This window comes from Geotrypetes seraphini, chromosome 5 (genome assembly GCF_902459505.1).
Source record: "Geotrypetes seraphini chromosome 5, aGeoSer1.1, whole genome shotgun sequence".
NCBI lineage: Eukaryota > Metazoa > Chordata > Amphibia > Gymnophiona > Dermophiidae > Geotrypetes > Geotrypetes seraphini.
This window is the reverse complement of record NC_047088.1, coordinates 271906253-271930638: the sequence shown is the minus strand read 5'-3', so window position 1 is coordinate 271930638 and position 24386 is coordinate 271906253. Positions and strand designations below refer to the sequence as shown.

Sequence of the window (24386 nt, the reverse complement as noted above, 5' to 3'; positions counted from 1 at the left end):
AAATTAGTATGTCATGGTGCATGACGTCGAAAGCCGCGGATAGATCGAATTGTAGAAGAACAGCAAATTTGTTTTGAGAGTGTAGTTGTTGCACCTTTGAAATTAAGGAAACTAGGAGGGACTCGGTGCTGTAGTTGGGTCTGAATCTGTATTGGAAGTGTTGGAGAATGGAGAATCTATCTAGGTAAGAAGAGAGCTGAGTGGCGACTATGGTCTCTAGTAGTTTAGTTAAAAGAGGGATATTTGCTATGGGGCGGTAGTTTGATGGTAAGGAAGGGTCGAGCTTGGCTTTTTTCAGAAGAGGGGATAGGGCAATGTCAACTGTGACACTGAGCTTCCTGGCAGAATCAAAGAAGAATAGAAGTATAAACTCCAGAAAACTGGAGTGGGAGGGGGTGGTGAATGGTGATCTTTGTAGGAAATATTAGGACATTAATGTTATGAATCGCCCCTTATGGCATCATTCAGAAGGAAGGAGCTCGGCATCTTTCCTGCCTCTTAAGAGGGGACTGAATCCACAAAGGTGGTGGCTGGAAGAGGCCTTTGACAGGGGTGTGAGGAGGATGAATTGTGGCTTGGAGGAAATACTTTTTTGTTGGATGGAGCTCTGGCATAGTCAGTAGCATTTTCTGGGTGGGCTACCAGGGTGGAATGGGTGGGCACATGCATGTCCTCACTGCCGTTACTCCCTGGCCCCCTACCAAATAAAAACTGAGTATCTTGGCTGATGGGGATCCCCAAACTCAGCAACTGAAGACATCTGCCAAAGCCCCTTTATAGCTGGTGGCCATGCTCCTAACTGCTAATGCCAGCACCCTATGCATGGGTAAAAACTCAGCTGCATGGAGTACCAGTTTCAGCAGCTGGAAGTATAGTCACTGATTGCCATGGGTTCCAGCAAAAAGGGGCCTGTAAATCCCCACCAGATACACCAATCATGTGTTGGCTGCTGGGTGGGCCTGAGCTGCTTAGGTCCAGCCATAGCTACACCTCTGGGATAGACTTATGGGAGGAGAGATCCTGACTTCAAATCATGGGCTGAAGCTCCTGCCCAGTTAAACTGTCCTGAGTGGGTTGGGAGGGATATTCAGAGGGGGGGCAGACTGCCTTGGGTGCCCTCCTCTCTGCCCACCTACCTCTTCAAAATCTTTGGCAGCAGCGAGCTGCTTCTCCTGGCTGCTGCTTGCACCAGCCTCAGCTCTCCTGATGCAGGACCAGGAAGTGACATCAGAGGGAGACCCGAGGCCGACGTGAGTAGCAGCTAGGAGTGTTGCTCATTGCTGCCAAAGATTTTGAAGAGATATGCAGGGGGCGCACGGTGTGGCAATGCTGGATGCCCCCCCTCCCCCTCCCTCAGTACACCGCTGCTGGGCAGTGCTGTTGAATAGGTGCAGAATCCACCAGTGGTATTCAGTGCCAGCACCCACTTAGTTAATCAGGAAGTTAGGACGGCTTGAAAAGCAGTGTTCTTGCTCTCTGCTTCATTATGTGGGAATCACAATCCTATTAGGCACTCTATAATATCAATCCACTCAAAGATTTCTCAAACTATTGTTTAAATTTATATTATGCTTTATGAAGCAGCTTATGATACTTTTAAATGACACAAGGGGAATCTCAGAATGCCACTTGTCTGCTTCTTGATTCCTGCAGTACAATGTGGCAGCACTCATCACTGGCTCACCCAAATGTGTCCTCTTTTTTATGTTCTTCACACAGTTTCCAATTCTAATTTTTCATACTGTTTCTGTGCTCTTTAATAAATAAATAAATATGTTAATATCTTTAAAGTCATTCCCAGAATCTCAATTCATTGAATTTTATCTCTTCCATATGTTTTCTTAGTCTTTTCATTCATTTCAATAATTTATCATTCTTTCTGATTCATTTTCAAGTAATATACTGAACATTTCTTATCCCCTATTTGGATGACATATTGTAAGCAGCGTGAGAAAGCGAATTAATGAAATGTAGTTGTTAAGGCACTTCCCCTGTCCTGAGGAAGATACGAAACGCGCTGGTGGGGCGTAGTGTAACAGCGACATTGCACTAACAAAGCTAAGTTATCTAGGGGATAAGAAATGTTCAGTATATTACTTGAAAATGAATCAGAAAGAATGATAAATTATTGAAATGAATGAAAACATATGGAAGAGATAAAATTCAATGAATTGAGATTCTGGGAATGACTTTAAAGATATTAACATATTTATTTATTTATTAAAGAGCACAGAAACAGTATGAAAAATTAGAATTGGAAACTGTGTGAAGAACATAAAAAAGAGGACACATTTGGGTGAGCCAGTGATGAGTGCTGCCACATTGTACTGCAGGAATCAAGAAGCAGACAAGTGGCATTCTGAGATTCCCCTTGTGTCATTTAAAAGTATCATAAGCTGCTTCATAAAGCATAATATAAATTTAAACAATCATTATGTGGGAGCCAGCCCTGAATACTATCTGTAACCTCTGGGTCTATGGTAAACCTAGATAGTCAGTGCCGGTCCTTAGACATTGCCTGGCATTAAATATCCTGGTCTAATTTAGCTAGTGACAGTATTTTTAAAAAAATTCATACGGCCACCTGCTCAATTTTGATCTGTGAAAGTTTTTGGTTCCCTGTGAGTGAAAAATGGAGGAAAACTGTAGTAAAACAGAAGGGCTAGGAAAGCACCAAGTACTTCATGGTGTTGACAAGGAGTGTATTAGAGGAAGACGATGCAGGGAGTGCAAGTGAGCCATGCAAGCGTAACCTCTAACCGTTTCAGGTGGAATTTAAGGTAGCGCAAGATCTCTCGGCTGGGGAGGCAGGTACAGCTCATGCAGGAAAGAAGTTTCCAGTAGTGGAGATTTGCAAGACTGTTTGGCTGGGGTACATGGGTGGTTTGTTTGATCAGTTGACAGTATACTTCATCACAGAGGGGTTTCAGGTCATAGAAGCTCTGCAGAACTCTCTGGATAATGGGTTGGGGCTCTTCTTTTGTTTCCATCTCCTGAAGTAAACTGAAGATCTTTGTAGCCTCATCCTGTAGAGTTGTGTATCCCTTCTCTTTTTGTACTAGAATTGAAGAAACAATATATTATTACTTTGGAGTTGCTGAACATGCACCTCGCATTAAATGAAAGAATCGAGGGGGGGGGGTTGTAATATTTAAAAGTCACAACACAGTTAATGATAAATGGGCAATAACGATGTGTGGCTGCAATGTAACAAACAGAAATAAAACCAAAGAAAGGAAAATAAAGTGAAACAACGTCCTATCCCACTGACTACATAGTCTTAGGGATGTGGACGTTATTAAAAACATAAGACCCCTTGCTGGGTTTTCTGTTTTCAGCTAAAATCACGTAACATTGATTTTAAAACTCATAGCATGTGTTTACGTTTGAGTTTCAGTCAGTGGTGCACCTTGTTCTTGTCCAGTAATATACTGTTTGGTCACGTTTTATATGCGTTGGGCTTCCTATTGTACATAGAAATCATGTAATACCAACCTTATATTTTATAATGTCGTGTAGAATTTCAGATGACAGTTCCTGTCCATTAATCTTTAGTTCTGCAATTCACCATCTCTAAATTTATGTTCATTTATTACAATTAGGATTCACTTTGTTACATAAGAACATAAGAATTGCCGCTGCTGGGTCAGACCAGTGGTCCATCTTGTCCAGCAGTCACTCATGGCAGCCCTTAGGTCAAAGACCAGTGCCTTAACTGAGACTAGCCTTACCTGCATACGTTCTGGTTCAGCAGGAACTTGTCTAACTTTGTCTTGAATCACTGGAGGGTGTTTTCCCCTATAACAACCTCCGGAAGAGCGTTCCAGTTTTCTACCACTCTCTGGGTGAAGAACTTCCTTACGTTTGTATGGAATCTATCCCCTTTTAACTTTAGAGAGTGCCCTCTCGTTCTCTCTACCTTGGAACAATTGCTTTACTATGTTTCTCGAGTGTGATCCAACAGGTGGCAGATAAAGTCGCACCTGCATTAGCAGGTATTGTTAATAAATCTTTGCAAGAGGGAGATTTGCCATCTATTTGTAAACAGGTAACAGTTAAGCCATAGTTGAAGAAAGATTTGCTGAATCCTTTGGAACTAACTATAGACCGATTTTTGGTTCTGCCTTTTCTTGGGAAGGTAGTGGAGAAAGTTGTTTTGCATCAGTCTAATATGTGTTTAGAGAAACATCAGTCTGGCTTTCAACAAGTTCATGTAGTTGAAACACTATTGTTCTCTACTGTGTTGTGTTATGTTATGTTAAGTTAATCAGGTCTTCTAGTACACCTTTACCTACTCAGTTCAAAGTTGGATTACATTACAAGAGGTTAGGTCAGTTACCTAGGAAGTTACATTGGACAGATGGACATGGATATTCAATAGGGTTGGTCATAGATGGATGTACTGTGGAGGGGAAAGGATTATAAGCAATGTTTTTGCTTAGTATACTTGGGCATTTGATTACTAGGGAGAGCAGGCTCTGTTCGTCAGTGGTTTGAGTCATGCTGTTTAATATTTATCTGGCCCTGCTGGGGGAGTTACTTGAGTGATTAGAACATAAGAATTGCCACTGCTGGGTCAGACCAGTGGTCCATCATGCCCAGCAGTCCGCTCACGCAGCGGCCCTTGGTCAAAGACCAGCGCCCTAACTGAGACTAGCCCTACTTGCGTACGTTCTGGTTCAGCAGGAACTTGTCTAACTTTGTCTTGAATCCCTGAAGGGTGTTTTCCCCTACGATAGACTCCAGAAGAGTGTTCCAGTTTTCTACCACTCTCTGAGTGAAGAAGAACTTTCTTACATTCGTACGGAATCTATCCCCTTTCAGTTTTAGAGAGTGCCCTCTCGTTCTCCCTACCTTGGTGAATAACCTGTCCTTATCTACTAAATCTATTCCCTTCAATACCTTGAATGTTTCGATCATGTCCCCTCTCAATCTCCTGTTCGAGGGAGAAAAGGCCCAGTTTCTCTAATCTTTCACTATATGGCAACTCCTCCAGTCCTTAACCATCTTAGTACTCCCTTTATTCCCTGGTCATCTAACGGCCCCACCACTTCCCTTGTGAGTCATTTCCCCTTGCATTCAGATACACTTTTCGTCTCTTGCTATGGTCTCTTTCTCCATTTAACACTTCTTTCTTTCTGTCCACCATCCATCTTCCTTCAGTGGCACTATACACCCTCACCAGTATTTCTCCTGTGTCCTTGCTCCTAACATTACACTGTGTTGAGAATCCTCTTCTCTGTATCTATATTTCTGCTCTATCCAGTATCACCCTTCTGTAGCCCACCTTCCCTACATGCCTATCATCATTCTGTGCCCCTAACCCTGCCCCCCACCCCACCTGTCCCGCATTCCTCCCCATGTGCAGTTCCTCCCCAGGAACTCAGCAAATGTCCTTCTCTCTTCTGCTCTCCCTCCATCTACCTGCGAGTCCGGTATCTTTTCCTTCTTCCCCTGCTGGTTCCCCCCCCTATACCCAGTTACAGCATCTCTCCCTCTTCCTCTGCAGGTCCTATATCATTTATTCCCCCCCCCTATTTTTTTCTATATGGCATCTCACTCACTTCCCTCTATCTCCCCTAGTTCAGCATCTCAGATTTACTTCTCTCCCCCTACCCCTCAAGTCCTTTAAACTCACTGGTACAAGCAGCAGCTGCTACTTCAGTACTGAAAACAAGCTGTTTGTGTGTGATCCTGGGGCCTTTCCTCCGCCCGTCTCACCTCCTCTGATTCTACTTCCTATTTCAGATTGGGGAGGGGGTGGGGGAAGCCAATGCCATGTCCGAGTTCCTTTCTGCAGCTGATTGCTTAAAGCTAAACTTCTGATGAGGACCAGCCAGCACGGCTTCAGTAAAGGAAGATCTTGCTTGACGAACTTACTGCACTTCTTCGAGGGAGTAAACAGGCAGATAGACAAGGGTGACCTAGTCCACATTGTATATCTGGACATTCAGAAGGCATTCGACAAGGTCCCGCATGAATGACTGCTTCAAAAAATTGCGAGCCATGAAATCGAGGGTGAAATACTCACATGGATTAAAAACTAGTTGGCGGATAGGAAACGGAGAGTGAGGGTAAATGGACAATACTTGGACTGGAAAAGCGTCACGAGTGGAGTGCCGCAGGGTTCAGAACTTGGACCCATGCTCATCAACATATTTATAAACGACCTGGAAATTGGAACGACGAGCAAGATGATTAAATTTCCAGACAATACGAAGTTATTCAGAGTAGTGAAGACACAGAAGGATTGCGAAGAACTGCAATGTGACATAAACACATTTGAGAAATGGGCTGAGACATGGCAAATGAGGTTTAACGTGGATAAGTGTAAGGTGATGCATGTCGGTAACAAGAATCTTATACATGAATACAGGATGTCCGGTGCAGTACTCAGAGAGACCCCCCAGGAAAGAGACTTGGGAGTACTTACGAATGGGGAAAGCGTCTCAGAGGTCTCGGTGGGAGAAACGCTAGCCACCAGTGTCCATAACAAGGTATGGTTTAACCTTAGGAAAGGCTTTCCTAGATCTCAAACAAGAACAAGGGTACTCAATTTCCGGGGCACTGACTTCGCACACATGGGGGAATTCGTTCATCAGACACTACAGGTTCAAGAAGTAACTGATAATGTGGAAGCTATGTGGTTAACCTTGAAATCGACCCTTCATGAGGCAACTATCCGCTACATTAAATCGGTAAATAAACAACAAAGAAACAAGAGACCCAAATGGTTCACTGATGAGGTCTCGTACCGCGTCAAGGAGAAGAAAAGAGCATTTCTCTTATACAAACGCACCGGGGAGAAGGAAGCAAACATTGAATACAAGACAAAGTCTGCAGCGGTCAAAACAGCAGTCAGGGAGGCCAAACTTCGAATGGAAGAAACTCTAGCGAAGAACATTAAGAAAGGGGACAAATCCTTCTTCAGGTACATTAGTGACAGGAAGAAGAACACAAATGGGATAGTACGCCTTAGAACGCCAGACGGGAATTATGTGGAAACAGATTCCGATAAAGCCAAACTGCTGAATGATTACTTCTGCTCTGTCTTTACCTGCGAGGCACCAGGGCACGGGCCAAGGCTGGAAACAAAGCAAAGCATGGAAGATCCATTTCAGAATTTTGAGTTCACAACTGCTGATGTGTACAGAGAACTGTCAAGACTCAAGGTGAACAAAGCCATGGGACCGGACAATTTGCACCCACGAGTGCTCAGAGAGCTATGCGATGTTCTAGCGAAACCGTTGGCCATGCTCTTCAATCTCTCCCTAAGTACGGGGACAGTCCCCCTGGACTGGAAAACAGCTAACGTCGTTCCTCTGCACAAAAAGGGATGCAGAGCAGAGACTGCGTATTATCAACCAGTGAGTCTCACATCAATAGTGTGTAAACTCATGGAAACTCTACTTAAAGGTAAATTAGACACGATAATGGATGAAGGGAATCTAAGGGATCCCTGTCAACATGGATTCACCAGAGGCAGGTCATGCCAATCCAATCTTATAAGCTTCTTTGATTGGGTGACAGGAAAGCTGGACTCGGGAGAGTCTTTGGACATAGTGTACTTGGATTTCAGCAAAGCGTTTGACAGTGTCCCACACCGTAGACTGTTAAATAAGATGAAATCGATGGGTTTAGCGAGAAGCTAACTGTATGAGTCAGTGATAGGCTGAGTGGAAGACTTCAGAGGGTGGTGGTCAACGGCACCCTCTCTGAGACATCGGTGGTGACTAGCAGAATACCGCAGGGCTCAGTCCTGGGACCATCCCTTTTCAACATATTCATAAGGGACTTGACCCGAGGGCTTTAGGGTAAAGTAACACTGTTCGCCGACGATGCCAAACTGTGTAATATAGTAAGTGAAAGCAATCTCAAGGATAGTATGACGCAGGATCTGATCACGTTGGAAAACTGGTCCTCGACATGGCAGCTGGGCTTCAACGCTAAGAAATGTAAGGTCATGCATCTCGGCTGCGGAAATCCATGCAAAACTTACACCTTAAATGGAGAAACACTAACTAGGACTTCAGAAGAACGGGACTTGGGAGTAATCGTCAGTGCAGACATGAAGGCTGCCAAACAAGTGGAGCAGGCCTCATCCAAGGCAAGGCAAATGTTGGGATGTATCAATAGAGGCTTCATCAGCCGCAAACCTGAAGTCATAATGCCGCTTTACAGAACCATGGTGAGACCTCACCAGGAGTACTGTATGCAATTTTGGAGACCACACTACCAAAAGGATGTGCTTCGAGCTGAATCGGTCCAGCGAATGGCCACTAGAATGGTCTCCGGACTCAGGAGTCTCTCATACGAAGAAAGACTGGGCAAACTACAGCTGTACTCTCTTGAGGAGCGTAGAGAAAGGGGAGACATGATTGAGACATTTAAGTACATCACAGGTCGTGTCGAGGCGAAAAGCGATATATTCTTCCCCAGGGGACCCTCGGTCACAAGGGGGCACCCGTTCAAACTCAGAGGAGGGAAATTTAATGGTGACACCAGGAAGTATTTCTTCACAGAAAGGGTTGTAGATCACTGGAACAAACTTCCGGTGCAGGTGGTCAAGGCCACCAGCGTGCTCGACTTTAAGAATACATGGGACATCCATGTGGGATCCCTACGGGGGTCGAGCTAAGGATCTGGGTCATTAGCACTCAGACTTGATGGGGTGGGTCAGAAGAGTGGGCAGACTTGATGGGCTGTGGCCCTTTTCTGCCGTCATCTTTCTATGTTTCTACTGGTCGACAAGTTGATGAAGCTGTCCGCGCAATGTGTGGCAGCAGCAAAAAGGGCGAACAGAATGCTAGGAATGATCTAGAAGGGGATCACAAACAGATCGGAAAAAGTTATCATGCCGCTGTACCGGGCCATGATACGCCCCCACCTGGAATTCTGCATCCAGCACTGGTCGCTGTACTTAAAGAAGGACATGCTACTACTCGAAAGGATCCAGAGAAGGGCCGCATGTGGCCCCATGAAGTATTTTGTGCAGCCCCTGTCAAGGGCAATGCAGTTTTCCTATGTTAGCCCCGGGTGTTTACCATCTTGCCGGCTCCCTCCTCTGTCTTGCTGCAGCGTTTGCACGTTTATGCGGTCCTAGAAACATTTTTTCCAGCCAATGCGGCCCAGGGAAGCCAAAAGGTTGGACACCCCTGCCGTTCAGCGAGAAATTAGAGAAACTAATCTAATCTAATCTAATCCTTAGGTTTGTATACCGCATCATCTCCACATTCGTAGAGCTCGACGCGGTTTACAGTTGGAGAAATAAGAAGGAAGTACAACAGAGGGTTAGAGGTAGAAGTGTGAAGAAAATTTAGAGGACTTGGGATGCCAAGATATAAGAGTTTCCTTGATTCCTAAGTTGGAGGGAGATTTACATTTTTTGAGAAAAGCCAGGTTTTCAGATGTTTGCGGAAAACTGGGAGAGAGCTCAAGTTCCGAAGAGGGGAGGTAAGGTTGTTCCAGAGCTCAGTGATTTTGAAGTGGAAGGAGGTCCCTAGCTTTCCTGTGTGGGAAATGCCTTTTAGCGAGGGGAAGGATAGTTTTAATTTGTGGGAGGATCTGGTGGTATTAGGATTTGAGGAATTCCAAGAAAGAGGGATAAAGGGAGGGAGGATACCATATAGGATTTTGAAAGTTAAACAGGCGCATTTATAGTGGACCCTGGCGATTATCGGAAGCCAGTGGAGCTTGGCCAGGAGCGGGGAGACATGGTCAAATTTACTTTTAGCGAAGATGAGCTTGGCCGCGGCATTCTGAATCCGTTGGAGTCTGTGGAGGTTTTTCTTAGTTAGGCTTAAATAGATAGAGTTGCAATAGTCCAATCAGGAGAGGATGATGGATTGGACAAGGAGGGTAAAATGTTTTTGATGGAAGCAGGATCTAACTTTCCTCAGCATGTGCCTCTTCTCCCTTCAAAAGAGGAGACTGAGAGGGGACATGATTGAAACGTTCAAGATAATGAAGGGAATAGACTTGGTAGATAAAGACAGGTTGTTCACCCTCTCCAAGGTAGGGAGAACGAGAGGGCACTCTCTAAAGTTAAAAGGGGATAGATTCCGTACAAACGTATGGAAGTTCTTCTTCACCCAGAGAGTGGTGGAAAACTGGAACGCTCTTTCGGAGGCTGAACCAGAAAGTATCCTGGTAAGGCTAGACTCATTCAGGGCACTGGTCTTTGACCTACGGGCCGCTGCGGGAATGGACTGCTGGGCACGATGGACCACTGGTCTGACCCAGCAGCAGCAATTCTTATGTTCTGTGATAACAGCAGCTTTTGTTGTCTCCCTTCCCCCCCCCCCACACACACACATGTTAATACCCTTGCCATGTTTACTATGTTGTGCTGGCCATGCATGCTTTTCTCAGGTTGTCCCTTTTTTAATTAGTTGTATTTTCTGAATTATTTATTTACGGCCCTTACAATCATTTTAAACAGTTTGGAGGGAAAAGCTTTGAGCCCTTAGAACAAATGTTACCTGCTCTAGACATTTCATAGCACATGGACAACATCACCGTTTGCTGCACAAGAAGTTGGAGGAATCAGTCAGAGGTGGAAGCATTCTCCTGCCAGTCCCTGATTAAGTAGTATCTCTCCCCCCCATTTCAATATGGTTGAACTGCTAAAGTAGAGGAGTGTAACCTGTTGGGCACTCGTCTTGGTTTTTGTTATGAAGAAGAAACGGACACAAGGAGGAAAGATAAAGAACTTACAGTCCAAGCAGACATGTCCGTAGGGAAGCGGCAGGAGTGGTGAGTGCAAAGCATGCTGGGAATATCTCAGGATGGGATTCCGTTTATAGGTCTTCTCCACAGCCTCATAATTCATGCAGCTTTCCTGACAAAGGAAGAGAGAAAAGTTCTGAATATGAAAGGAAAATTTATCATACAATAAAGCAATAATTCTTGACAAAGAGCTTATTTATTTATTTTTAAAAAATCTATATTCAAGCCTCCCCCATACCTTTGGAGCTGGTATTTCCAAATCCCTTTTGAAAGCGTATTTTTTCCAACTGGCCTTTTATAGCCCTTTGCCAAAAGCTTTTATCCCGTCAAATAGGGTAAAAAGTTGTGGAAGCTGGCATACACCGTTTAGTCCTGTTGCAGGTAGTCAAATATCTTATATTAGTGCCTATGGGATATCAGACCCCCCCCGCCCCCCCCCCCCCCCCCCCCCCCGAGCACTCTAACTCACTGGGGTTCAATTCCTCATTCTTCCCAGTATCGCACAAACTCATTTATCTCATTTTCTTCTTCTTTCATTCATAATATAAGTGTTTTAATTTAATAACTTAACTTTTCATTTAAATAATTTAGTTTAATAACTTAGCTTTCCAGCCTTCAGTAAATACGTCCCCTTAACCAACGCGTTACACTTTTTCTTTGTCAAGGTTGGGAAAGCTGAAACGTAAAAAAACAAACAAAACATTCTGTTAAATAGCAGAACGTACTATTAAATAACATCTTTACCTCCACCACTTCTGAACTTCAGTGTTCCCTCTAAGCGGGCGGGTGTTGTGAGCAAAATTTTTTCACTGTGAGCTAAAAATATCGGGCGCCAGCAAGTTATGAGCCAAATAAATATGTTGCTTTCTACCACAGAACTTCCTTACGTTTGTATGGAATCTATCCCCTTTCAACTTTAGAGAGTGCCCTCTCGTTCTCCCTGCCTTAGCTACTAAGTCTATTCCCTTCAGTACCTTGAATGTTTCTATCATGTCCCCTCTCAATCTCCTCTGCTCAAGGGAGAAGAGGCCCAGTTTCTCTAATCTTTCGCTGTACGGCAACTCCTCCAGCCCCTTAACCATTTTAGTTGCTCTTCTCTGGATCCTTTCGAGTAGTACCGTGTCCTTCTTAAAGTACCAGTGCTGGACGCAGTACTCCAGGTGAGGGCGTACCATGGCCCGGTACAGCAGCATGATAACCTTCTCTGTCTCTTCAGTCCAGCATCTGCCCCTTCCATTCACTGTCTGTCTTTCCCTGCCATCTCTCCTCCTGCCCCCCCCCACCCCCCAATTTGGTCTAGCATCCATCATCTTCCTTCTGTTCCCCTCATGGTCTGGCATCTCTATCCTTCCCTCCCCCCTGTGGTTTTTAGCATATCTCTCTTCTCATTTCCTCCACTCAGATCTGATCATTCTCTGCTCTCTCTTCCCTTTTCTTCTCTGGTCTTCCTTCTCTATTTTCTGCCTCCATCTAAATTAAATTCTTTCTTACTATTTAGTCCCGTTTCCCTCTTTTCACTGTGTCTACACACAGCTTGTCACCCCTTTCCCTCACCCCTCCATTATCTTACTATTTTCTTCCCCCTTTATTTATCTCCTCCTTCCATCCAGTATGTGTTCTTTCCCCACTTCCATTCAGCATCTGCTCTCCCTTCTCAACTGACATCCATCTGCCTTCTGCTCTCTCTCCCTTCTTCTCACTTCCATCATCTGTCCCCTTCTCTCTCTCTCTCATCTCCTCCATTCCATCATCTGCCCCTTCTCTCTCTCTCTCTCTCCCCCCCCCCAACTTCCATCATCTGCCCCCCTTCCCCTCACCTTTCTTTCCCCTGAGGGTGGCTCATGTCACAGGGGAAGCTTTGGCCGAGCAGAACCGCTTGATTGACAGTGGAACTTACTTGATTGATGTCGATGCTGGGGCCCGTTGCCGTTTGAAGGAAAAAAAAAAAGGTGGCAAAAAGGAACCTGTAAAGGCGAGAGGAAGGGAAACCTCCAGGACAGCTGCTTTTTGCCCTCCTTCAGCGGCCCAAGAGTTCAGACCAGCAGCGGCAGCTCTGTATGCTTTTAACTTCGGCACAGAGCTGCCCCTAATCAATAGTTTAGTGCGGTTTCATGAGGCAGCCTCGGGGCCTTTGATAGCCGGCCCGCTTCGATGATGCGATGTGGGCCGGCCTAGCAAAGGCCCCGAGGCTGCCTTATGAAACCGCGCTAAACTATTGATTAGGGGCAGCTCTGTGCCGAAGTTAAAAGCATACACAGCTGCCGCTGCTGGTCTGGAGGTGCGGAGGCAAGGCAGGAGGCAAACGCGGTGGAAGGCAGGAGTCCCGGCGAAGGCAGGAGTCCCGGCGAAGGCAGGAGTCCCGGCACAGCGACTGCAACAGGAAGTTGCAAGTCAGCTGACGCCGGCCTTTCGTTGCGGCAGGGACCGAATCCTTCGCGGACCGGCAAGATTTTGTTTGCGGACCGGCGGTTGAAAAACTGTGCTCTACACTGTGTGCGCTGTGACGAGAAACTTGTGCGCTGCGAGGTAATATTTTGTGCGCCCGCGCACCCCAGCGCAGCTTAGCGGGAACTTCTTCATGGAGGTAGTTAGGGGGTGGGCAGACTGGATGGGCCGTGGCCCTTTTCTGCCATCATGTTCTATGTTTCTACTTAACTCTTCATCTCATTTACAAGCTGCTGGCTATCTGAAAGATGGCTATGGCGTTCCTGCCCCGAACTGAAATACAAGATCCCTCATGACATCATAACCGGCCTCAACCGGAAGCTAACAAATATAATTATATAAAGTTTTTAAAGTTTTTTTTTTAGTTTTTTTGTTTATCAAAAACATCCCAGAATCGAACTACTGAATAATCGATTCATAAAGAGCTAATGTAAAAATAGGACCTATTAAAGAAAAATTTTAAAAGTCAACCTGGGCTATCCAATCTGACATTTCATTTAAACCCCCCGGAGCCATAGAATTTTAACATGGACATCCATCTCAGTTCTTTCAAATTTAATCTGTGCTCAGTATTTCAGTTCGGGGCAGGAATGCCACAGCCATATTTCAGATAGCCGGCGGCTTGTAAATGAGATGAAGAGTTAAGTAGGTAAGATAACTATTCCCCTGTAAATAGTTCAGAAGTGGTGGAGGTAAAGATGTTATTTAATAGTACGTTCTGCTATTTAACAGAATGTTTTGTTTGTTTTTTTACGTTTCAGCTTTCCCAACCTTGACAAAGAAAAAGCGAAACACGTTGGTTAAGGGAACGTATTTACTGAAGGCTGAAAAGCTAAATTATTAAACTAAATTATTTAAATGAAAAGTTAAGTTATTAAATTAAAATACTTAAATTATTTAAATTATGAATGAAAGAAGAAGAAAATGAGTTGAATAAGTTTGTGCCATACTGGGAGGAATGAGGAATTGAACCCCAGTGAGCTAGCGTGCTCAGGGGGTGGTCTGATATCCCATAGGCACTAATATAAGATATTTGACTACCTGCAACAGGACTGAATGTGAAGACTGTGATAACCTGTCTATAACGTATTTGAAGTAAGAGAAGATACACAGTTTAGCACATTTATGCCTCTTGTATGATGGTGCTTTATCTTGATTGAGTGGTCCCTCCTCTTTCCTATCATTAATGGCATTCCTATCTTGTTATTAGTTTATAAAACAGTCCTGGAGGTAGATTTGGTAGATAGATATCAATCACTAAATTTAGAATGTTTGGCTCTTAAATTAAGTTTCTTACTGTCATTGAACAGTTTGGGATTAGTAGTAATCTACAGACCACCGGGTATATGGAAAAATGTGATGGAAGCGATCTATACCAATGTAGCTCAATGCAGTTGAAATTGGGTTCTATTGTTCTGATGGGTGATTTGAATTTACATATGAAAATTGATTCTAGTAGAGATGTGTTTTGGGGTTTTGTTTTGTTTTTTTAATCATGTTTATTAGGACAGTAGGCAACTGAACAGCAAGTACAACCACAAATGCAAAAACAGTACAATAGAGCAAGCATGAAAACTTACATGACCATGATGTTGCCGTCAACGTAAAAACAAAGAACCCAGATATCAAGGTCGAGAGAGAATCAGCAGACCCAGAAGGAGAGACCTAGAGGGACTCACCGTCCAGCAGCCCCCGTTCAATTTTGATATAGAAACCAATTGGACTCCCCAAACGATTCAGCACAATCATCCAGCCCTCATGCCCGAGAAGCAGAAGGCATGCAGTACAACACTCCATCACGACAGCACACACATGCACACACACCCATGCATTCCACACTCATACGCTCTTTCTATGCGCTCTCTCCGCCGAGGGATCGTATCCTCCTAATAGTTAGGCACAGTCTGATGATAGGTAATACAGCATCTTTAGGTAAAATATCAAAACCAGCGGGGAGGCCATGAAAACTCACCTCAGCTAATAGAGGCAATATGGAAAAGACCCCTCCAGGAGAAGCAACACAGCTTCAACAATAAAGGTATCTTGGGACAGCCAATGTCAATTAAGCAGCAGTGTCCAAAAACTGCTTCCACAGAGTGCAGTAAGATTTCCAGTGTCCAACTCGTATTGTGCAATAGGTGGTGAAGATGCGCTTCTGGTAGTGATGGGGTCACCCTTACAGCCGCTCATCCAAAGCCAGAGGTGAAACATTGTCAAGAAGCGCAGCGGTCCCTGGGAGCCATAGCAGGAAGAGTTTTCAGGAACCCCTCCAGCTCAGCAGGTGTATTGTAGAACGCAGTGGTGTTATTGTAGATCACTCTAGCCCGGGCAGGATACAGGAGAGAAAAGCGAATGTTACGCTTGAACAGTTCATTGCAGTGGGGCGCCATGGCTCTGCACTGGGAAGAGACCTGTGGGGAAAAGTCCTGGAAGAGAAGCACTTTGTGGCCTTCCACTTGCAGATTGAGATCTTTACCCTGACGGTAATGGGCCAATATGCACTCCTTTAATGCATAATTGAGGAATCTGGTGATGACTGGCCTAGGCCGCGGATCCTCATGCCGGGCCCCCAAGCAGTGTGCTCGTTCAATGGAAAAGGGCACCAAAGGATCAGGGAGTGCTATGGCCCTAGGCCAGTGGTTCCCAACCCTGTCCTGGAGGAACACCAGGCCAATTGGGTTTTCAGGCTAGCCCTAATGAATATGCATGAAGCAAATTTGCATGCCTATCACTTCCATCATATGCAAATCTCTCTCATGCATATTCATTAGGGCTAGCCTGAAAACCCGATTGGCCTGGTGTTCCTCCAGGACAGGGTTGGGAATCACTGCCCTAGGCAGCCAGTCCTCCAGCCATTGTCGAAGATCAACATCCCGCTCTGTGGTAGGGATCCCCACAAAACTTCTTAGATCTAAATTAGATTTCTGTATAGATTATAGATTCATCTTTTTTCTTTTCTTTCCTTTCTTTTTTCTCCTTTTTGTGTTACCTAACAAATGTGTTCCCCGCTAAATATTTTCTTTCTCTCTTTAAAGATTGTAGTTCATCCCTTTCACCTTCTGTACCAGTTATGTATTAGAATGGATAGAATTTGATTGTAATTATGTTAGAGTTTTGTTCTACCCCCCCCCCCCCCCCCCCATTTTTAAAATGTTATACGCTTTGAAGCTTTTGATATTGTGTACATAACAAAAGTTTAATAAACTTGAACTTGACTCCAGGGTGCAGAGACGCTCTTCAAAATTAGCCGCAGTGTCCTCTTGCTGAGCTATCCGGTCCTCAGCATGTTGAAGCCGACCAGCCTAGGAGTCCAGGCTCTCCTTGATGCCCTCCATAAAGGTGTGGATGGTGGCCAATTTATCCTCCATAACCAGTGTTAATGACCGGGTGAGTTCCTGGACCGCAGCCGCTTCAAGCATGAATACAGGTGCCTTGTGCGCCTCTGCCATCTTGCCGTCCTGCACCTGCGGTTTGTTCTTCGTGGGTCAGGCTGATTTTGCGGCCATCTAATCACTCCGTGTGGCGTGGAAAACACATAGCAGGCGCAGAAAGGTGAGAGCTACCGCTTCCCCAGAAATTAGCACAACGCCAGTGGGTTTGAGCAGGTTTTAGATGTAAGATATGTCGGTGAGGCCCAGAGCTACTCAGAGGCACATCCGTTCAACATCCCAGCATCACGTGCCCCATTAATGTATAATTTTTTATCAGAAAGTGGTCTGTATGTGGTAAATCAAGGTAGTTCTCATGTAGCAGGTCATATGCTTGATCTAATTAATTCTGCTAAGTTGGGTACTGGACAATTGATAATTGATGGCTGGAAAACTCCAGTACCACGATTGCCGCCTTCTCCGACCTTTATCAGGCCCTTTGAAAGCAGCGCTAGGTGGAGAGCAGGGAGGCTGTTGTGAGGTAATAAGCGCGCATGCGCACTCGTGCCGCCACACCCCGACAGAAAAGGGATCAGGGAACACGCGGCGCAAGTGCGCATGCGCGCTTTGCATTTTATTATTTAAGATATATAGGAGTGGAAAGGAAGAAGTTATTACTCAAAGGCGTCTTTAAAAAGGAAACATTTGAGTCTGCCTTTTAATTTATCTAAGTAGTTTTCGGCCCTCAAGGTATTTGGTAGAGAATTCCAGATTGATGGGGCTGTGACCAAGAAGGAAGTGGTTTAATGAGTGCTGATAATTTTTAAGGAGAGGATGTGAAGGAGATGTTGAGAAGTTGATCTCAAAGCTCTGGGAGGTTCATAGGGGATAAGGATTCTATCAATGAAACATGGGTTTGTTAGATTGTAGGGTTTTGAATGTGAGGATAGCTATTTTGTAGGTTATTCTGTGGGGAATTGGGAGCCAATGGGGTGACATGGTCATATTTCTTGGAATTAGTTATCACTTTTATAGCGGTATTTTGGATTAGTTGAAGGTGTCTGATATTTTTCTGACAAACTTTTATATAATGAATTGCAGTAGTCTATTTTTGAAATGATGAGAGCATGAATAAGAATATTTAAAGATTGTTGGTCCAGAATGGTTGCCAGAGATCTTATCATTCGTAGTTTGTAGAAACAATTTTTAACTACTGCAGAAATTTGTGGGCGATACGTTAATTTGTTATATCAACTGCGGCAAAAGGGCAAGGGTTTCTATTTGAAGTATGAGGTATTTGTCCAATCCCAGACCTCAGAGCACTAAACAAGTACCTGGTGAAGAAGAAGTTTCAGATGCTCTCTCTGGGAACCCTATTACCTCTTTTAGAAAATAATGACTGGCTATGCTTTCTAAATCTCAAAGAAGCATACACACATATTTCTATTCTCCCTGCTCACAGAAAATACCTAAGCTTTCATAGAATACATAGCGTATGATGGCAGAAAAGGGCTGACGGCCCAACAAGTCTGCCCACTCAAAGAACCCTCCCCTAAGCATTTTCCTGGAGTGAACCCACATGTTTATTACATCATCTCTTTAAGTCGAGCATGTTGCTGGCTTCAACTACCTGAAGTGGAAGACCATTTCAACGATCAACCACCCTTTCGGTGAAGAAGTACTTCCTGATGTTGCCATGAAGTTTCCCACCCTTGAGTTTGAGCGGATGCCCTCTTGTTGCCGTGGGACCTGTAAGGAAAAAGATATTTTCCTCCACCTCAGCATGGCCTGTTAGATATTTGAACATCTCTATCATGTCTCACCTCTCTCTGTGTTCCTCGAGAGAATATAACTGCAGCCTGCTTAGACGTTTTTCATATGGGAGATCCTTGAGTCCTGAGACCATCTTAGTGGCCATTCATTGAACCAATTCCATTCTCTTCACATCCCTTTGATAATGTGGCATCCGATACTGAACACAGTACTCCAGATGAGGTCTCACCATGGACCTGTACAATGGCATAACTTCAGGCTTTCGGCTTCAGGCTTTCGGCTTCAGGCTTTCAGCATTTGTCTAGCCTTGGTTGAAGCTTTCTCTACTTGATTGGTAGGCTTCATATCTTCACTAATAATTACACCCAGGTCCCGTTCTGCAACAGTTCTTGTTAAGGTTTCGAAACAAAAAGAAAAAAGGTTCCAACCTAAACTGCAGTAAATAACAACCGAGAGGAAACAAAACAAAACTGCAGATCTGTACAAGACGTAGGCAAAATTTATTGTGACAAAATAATTATATGCAAACATTTTTACCAATCAAGGGACCCGACACGGTCCATGTTTCGGACAAACCTTCGTCAGGGGTCCTATTAGGTACAAATATAATATATTAATACAACACACAGCCATAGATCTAAATGAGAGCAACCACATTATACATCTTTTAATAGAACATGCAACAAATAAGGTACACAGGACTGGAATGCAAACTAAATAAGTCTATGGGAAGCTATCACATAAGTGGGAGAAATATGCAAGGAAAATTTGGACTATGTAACCGGATGAATATACAGTATTAAAGTATACCTAAAGAATAGTATTACTAATAAAAGAACGAGGATATCTGATGTAAGGGAAAAAAAATTAAATGAATAAAAAGCAAAGTCAGAAACAGAGATATTAACTTAAAAGGTGTCACCAGCTTTTTCCGTTACTATTAAACAGATTTACCTTTTAAGTTAATATCTCTGTTTCTGACTTTGCTTTTTATTCATTTAATTTTTTTTCCCTTACATCAGATATCCTCGTTCTTTTATTAGTAATACTATTCTTTAGGTATACTTTAATACTGTATATTCATCCGGTTACATAGTCCAAATTTTCCTTGCATATTTCTCCCACTTATGTGATAGCTTCCCATAGACTTATTTAGTTTGCATTCCAGTCCTGTGTACCTTATTTGTTGCATGTTCTATTAAAAGATGTATAATGTGGTTGCTCTCATTTAGATCTATGGCTGTGTGTTGTATTAATATATTCACTTTTTATCCACTTGTCCGTTTCATAATAAGATTTATAACGTGTCCATTATTTTTATTTTTTTATTTGGATTTATAGTTGTGTGATGTACTAACATATTCATTGACAAGTATTATTCATTTTTAGTCTGATATCTATTTTATTAATTATTACTTATTTGTGTAATAACCTCTGCATATAAGATCTTTTAGAAACGTCATTACTTATTTAAAATATTTTATGGTTCTGTTGTGGTTTTTTACTTTTATTTTATTATTCTTTTATTAACTTTTTTAAATCTTCTGTTTATTGATGTAAGCTATAGATACAATCCTTTTTTAATGTTTATTCATGCTTCATTATTCCATATGAAACAAGTTCTAGGATGTTTTATAATTTATAATATAGGGTTGACGTCTGTACATTACTTTACATCTCTATGACCATATTGCTTTTTTATTCTATAGCTACTACTCTACAATTTTTTGTGACTCTTTTTGTTATTCCCCTTTTTTTTTTTTTTACCATGGTATGTATTTTACTCTTTGTCATTGTTATGGCATTTTCTCACATGTCTTTTCCTTTTTCTATTTTGTCCTTTCCTTAGGGGTCACGTTCTTTATGTGTCTATCTTTGTCCTTATTTCTTTTTTTTACAGTCAGTAATGTATTTATTGAATAATTTATGTTATTTAGTTTATTAAGATCACCTATTCTGTTCTGCATGTAGTTCATTGAAATTGCATGTCATTGCTATCTTACTCTTCGGTTCATTTCATTTTCTTAATACGCACATTTGTTCCTCTGTTGTATCCATCACAAACTTTGATATAGCATTGTTTAAACACCATCTTCTGTTTAAGTGTTTTTATAATTATTATTTTTATCATTTATTTTTGTGTATAATTGTTATTTTAATAATAAATTTTATATTATATTTGTACCTAATAGGACCCCTGACGAAGGTTTGTCCGAAACACGGACCGTGTCGGGTCCCTTGATTGGTAAAAGGGTTTGCATATAATTATTTTGTCACAATAAATTTTGCCTACGTCTTGTACAGATCTGCAGTTTTGTTTTGTTTCCTCTCTCTTGTTAAGGTTTCACCATTCAGGGTGTATGTTTTGCAGGGGTTACCGTTACCAAGGCGCATAACCTTACACTTTTTGGCGTTAAAACTCAGTTGCCAAGTATTTGACCACTTTTCCAGTAAAAGTAGGTCCTGCCTCATAGTGTCGGGCACGGATGCGCTGTCCGCTATGTTGCATAGTTTAGCGTCATCTGGAAATAATGTAATCTTACCTCGAAGTCCATGGGGCAGGTCTCATACAAAGATATTAAATAGTATCGGACCCAAGACCGAGCCCTGCAGCACTCCACTGGTCACTTCTGACGTTTCTGAGGGAGTACCATTCACTACCACTCTCTGAAGTCTACCACTGAGCCAGTCTTTAACCCATGCAGTCAATGTTTCTTCTAGTTCCATTGTATTCATTTTGTTCAATAACCTACAGTGTGGGACACTATCAAAGGCTTTACTGAAGTCTAAATACACTATATCCAGGGACTCTTCCCTATCTAGTTGTTTCATTACCCAGTCAAAGAAGCTTATCAAATTGGATTGACAAGACCTTCCCTTCGTAAATCCATGCTGGTGGGGATCCCTCAGTCTCTCGTCATCCAGAAACATATCTAATCTGTTTTTTTTTTTATCAACGTCTCCATAAGTTTACATACTATTGATGTGAGATGTAATTTTCAGCCTCTGACCTGCATCCCTTTTTGTGGAGCGGAATGACATTAGCGATTTTCCAGTCCAAGGGGACTTTTCCCTTGTTTAGGGACAGATTGAAAAGTACAGCTAATGGCTCTGCCAGGACATCTCTCAATTCCCGAAGTACCCTGGGGTATAAATTATCCGGTCCCATGGCTTTGTTCACTTTTATCCTCGATAGCTCATGATAGATGTTGCTCGTGGTAAATTTAAAGTTCCGGAACGGGTTCTCCGAGCACTCCCTTGTCTGCATCTTCGGTCCAGATCCCGGTGCCTCACAGGTAAAGACCAAGCAGAAGTAGCCATTGAGTAGTTCGGCTTTATCTGAGTCCAAGTCTACATAGTTACTGTCAGGTTTCCTGAGGCGCACAATTCCGTCTGTGTTCTTTTTTCTGTCGCTAACATACCTGAAAAATGATTTATCCCCTTTTTTAACATGCCTAGCTATATTTTCTTCCATCTGGAGTTTGGCTTCCCTGACTGCTGTTTTAGCAGTTCTAGATTTTACCAGATAGGCTTCTTTAGTTTCTGGTTGTTGTGATAGTTTGTAGGATACATATGCTCTTTTCTTCTGCTTTACTAATTCCGAGATCTCTGCAGAGAACCACTGGGGCCTATTATTTCTCCGTCTTTTACTCACGGTTTGTATGTAGAGGTTGGTTGCTTTCCTGAGGTGAAACCACACCATGTTGTGGTCACTGGAGGCTAAAGCATCTCCTACCGAAACTTCTGTGACAGTTTCCATTGGTGAGTAACAGGTCCAGAATCGTCTGATCTCTGGTGGGCTCCAATACCATCTGTTTGAGGAATGCTCCCTGTATGGAGGCTAGTAATCTTCTGCCACTGGTCGTAGCGGTAAGTTTGTTCCAATCCACATCAGGCATATTGAAGTCCCCCAACAGCACAGTGTCTCCACGCAGAGTGATGGTCTCGATGTCTTCGATTAATTCTTTGTCTATGTTGCCTTGTTTGGAGGTCTGTACAAAACTCCAATATACAGGCATTCTAGCATAAAGTGCTCCCATTTGGACTGGCATCAGCATTCAGAGTGTTCACCAAGTGCTTGGTTGTGGTGGCAGCAATACTTCACTCATTCAGTTTATATGTTTTTTTCTTACCTGGATGACTGGTTGATCAGAGCCTCCACACCCCAACAAACTCAGCAGGCTTTGAATGCAACAATTGAACTTCTTGAACTCCTGGGATTTGCAGTCAATTATCCCAAATCCCACTTAAAGCCTACTTAGACTTTGGAATTTATTGGAGCTCTTCTGGACACAAACCAGACATGTTCTTTCCTCCCCCAGCAGATGTACCACACTACTTCAGCTCTGCTAGGAAGTCTCATCTTGTTGCCACCTTGATGGCATGTCACAATTTACAACTTCTAGGTGACATGGCCTCCACTATATGTAGTCCCATTTTCCCGTCTTCACCTTGGGCATCCTTGGTGGATTTTATCCTTCCAGTGGTCTCAAGAAACTGGTCTTCTGACTTGTCAGTAGCACTGTAACTCAAAAATTCACTTCTGTGGAGGATGTCTCCAGCCAATCTCTCCAGAGGTCTCCTGTTTCAAATCCCACCTTATCAAAAGATTCTGACAACAGATGCTTCCATGTTAGGATGGGGAGCTTACTGAGATGGTTCAGCAAAGTCAAATCTTCACATCAATCTTCTGGAGCTACGAGCAATTCGCAATGCCCTATCCATATTCCAGGATCATCTCCTCAGTCAAGTAGTACTGATACATACATACAACCAAGTAGCCATGTACTAAGTGAACAAGCAGAGTGGAATAGGCTCTTGACACCTCTGTCAAAAGGCCATCTAGATCTGGTCCTTGGCCATTGCTCACAACATTTTCCTGAAAGCAGTCTATCTGGTAGGAAAGGAGAATATACTGGCCAACAAATTGAGCAGCATCCTACAACCACATGAGTAGTCACTCAACACCTCCATCTTTAGACAGATACAATCACAAACTCCCTATTTTCTACTCCAGGCTCTATGCTCCCAATCACCTGGAAATAGATGCCTTTCTACTCAACTGGCAAGGCAGATTCCTCTATGCATTTCCTCTGATCATTTAATCAGTATAACACTGCTCAAACTTTGCCAGGAACCAGCCACCATGATACTCATTCCATCTCAGTGGCCAGGCCAACCTTGGTTCCCTCTCCTCCTACAAATGAGCAAACAGGAACCAATCATTCTGCAAATCTTTCCAACACTGCTGACACAGAGCGAGGGCTCTCTACTGTATCCCAATCTACATTCTTTAGCTCTCACAGTGTGGTATCTTTCTCCCAACCAGTAGATAATCTTTCACTGTCTGCACCAGTGTCAGCTATTATTGAAGCCTTCTACATAGCGCTACTACTGCTTCAAGTGGACTCGCTTCTTTTTGTGGTGTAGTGGCAAATCTCTGGATCCAGTGTCTTGAACTCTTCCATTAGTATTGGATTATTTCCTATATACATCTAATTTTGGACTAAAGACTAATTCAGTGAGAGTTCATCTCAGTGCTATAAATGGTTTTCATGTACCACTGGATAACAAGCCCTTAGAAGTAAATCCTCTGATTTCTAAATTCATGAAAGGCCTTTTCAATACCAAGCCACTTCTGAAACCTCCTCCACCGGCTTGGGACCTTAATGTGGTACTTTCAGCACTTATGAAGCTTCCATTTGAACCATTCTCCACTTCATCTCTCAATCACCTCACTTGGAAAGTGGTCTTCCTCATTGCTCTCACATCAGCAAGTCAATGAACTCTAGGTGCTAGTAGCAGATTCATCTTTTGCTACATTTTATCTGGGCAACGTTGTTCTTCAAAGTCATCTGATATTCCTCCCAAAAGTTATTTTAGAGTATCATCTCAGCCAATCCATCAATCTTTGTGTATTTTTTTCCAAAACCACACACTCACCCTGGTGAGGAAGTGCTTCACACACTGGACTGCAAACATGCTTGAGTTTGCCACTTGGATACCTCATGGAACTTCTACTCGGCTATTTCTGTCATTTGACCCATAAAAACATAAGAATTGCCACTGCTG

At 43.2% G+C, this 24386-nt stretch overlaps 1 protein-coding gene across 1 annotated transcript in view; it reads right to left on the bottom strand.

Annotated features, from left to right (window-relative positions):
- The window catches only part of LOC117360428 (unconventional myosin-X-like), a 483786-nt gene that overhangs the window by 149357 nt on the left and 310043 nt on the right, over positions 1-24386 (bottom strand). The window contains exons 34-35 of the mRNA XM_033944140.1: positions 10717-10840; positions 2761-3058 (exon numbers count right to left, since the gene is read on the bottom strand). Of these exons, the coding sequence (XP_033800031.1) occupies positions 2761-3058; positions 10717-10840 (422 nt within the window). The remainder of the gene's footprint in view (positions 1-2760; positions 3059-10716; positions 10841-24386) is intronic.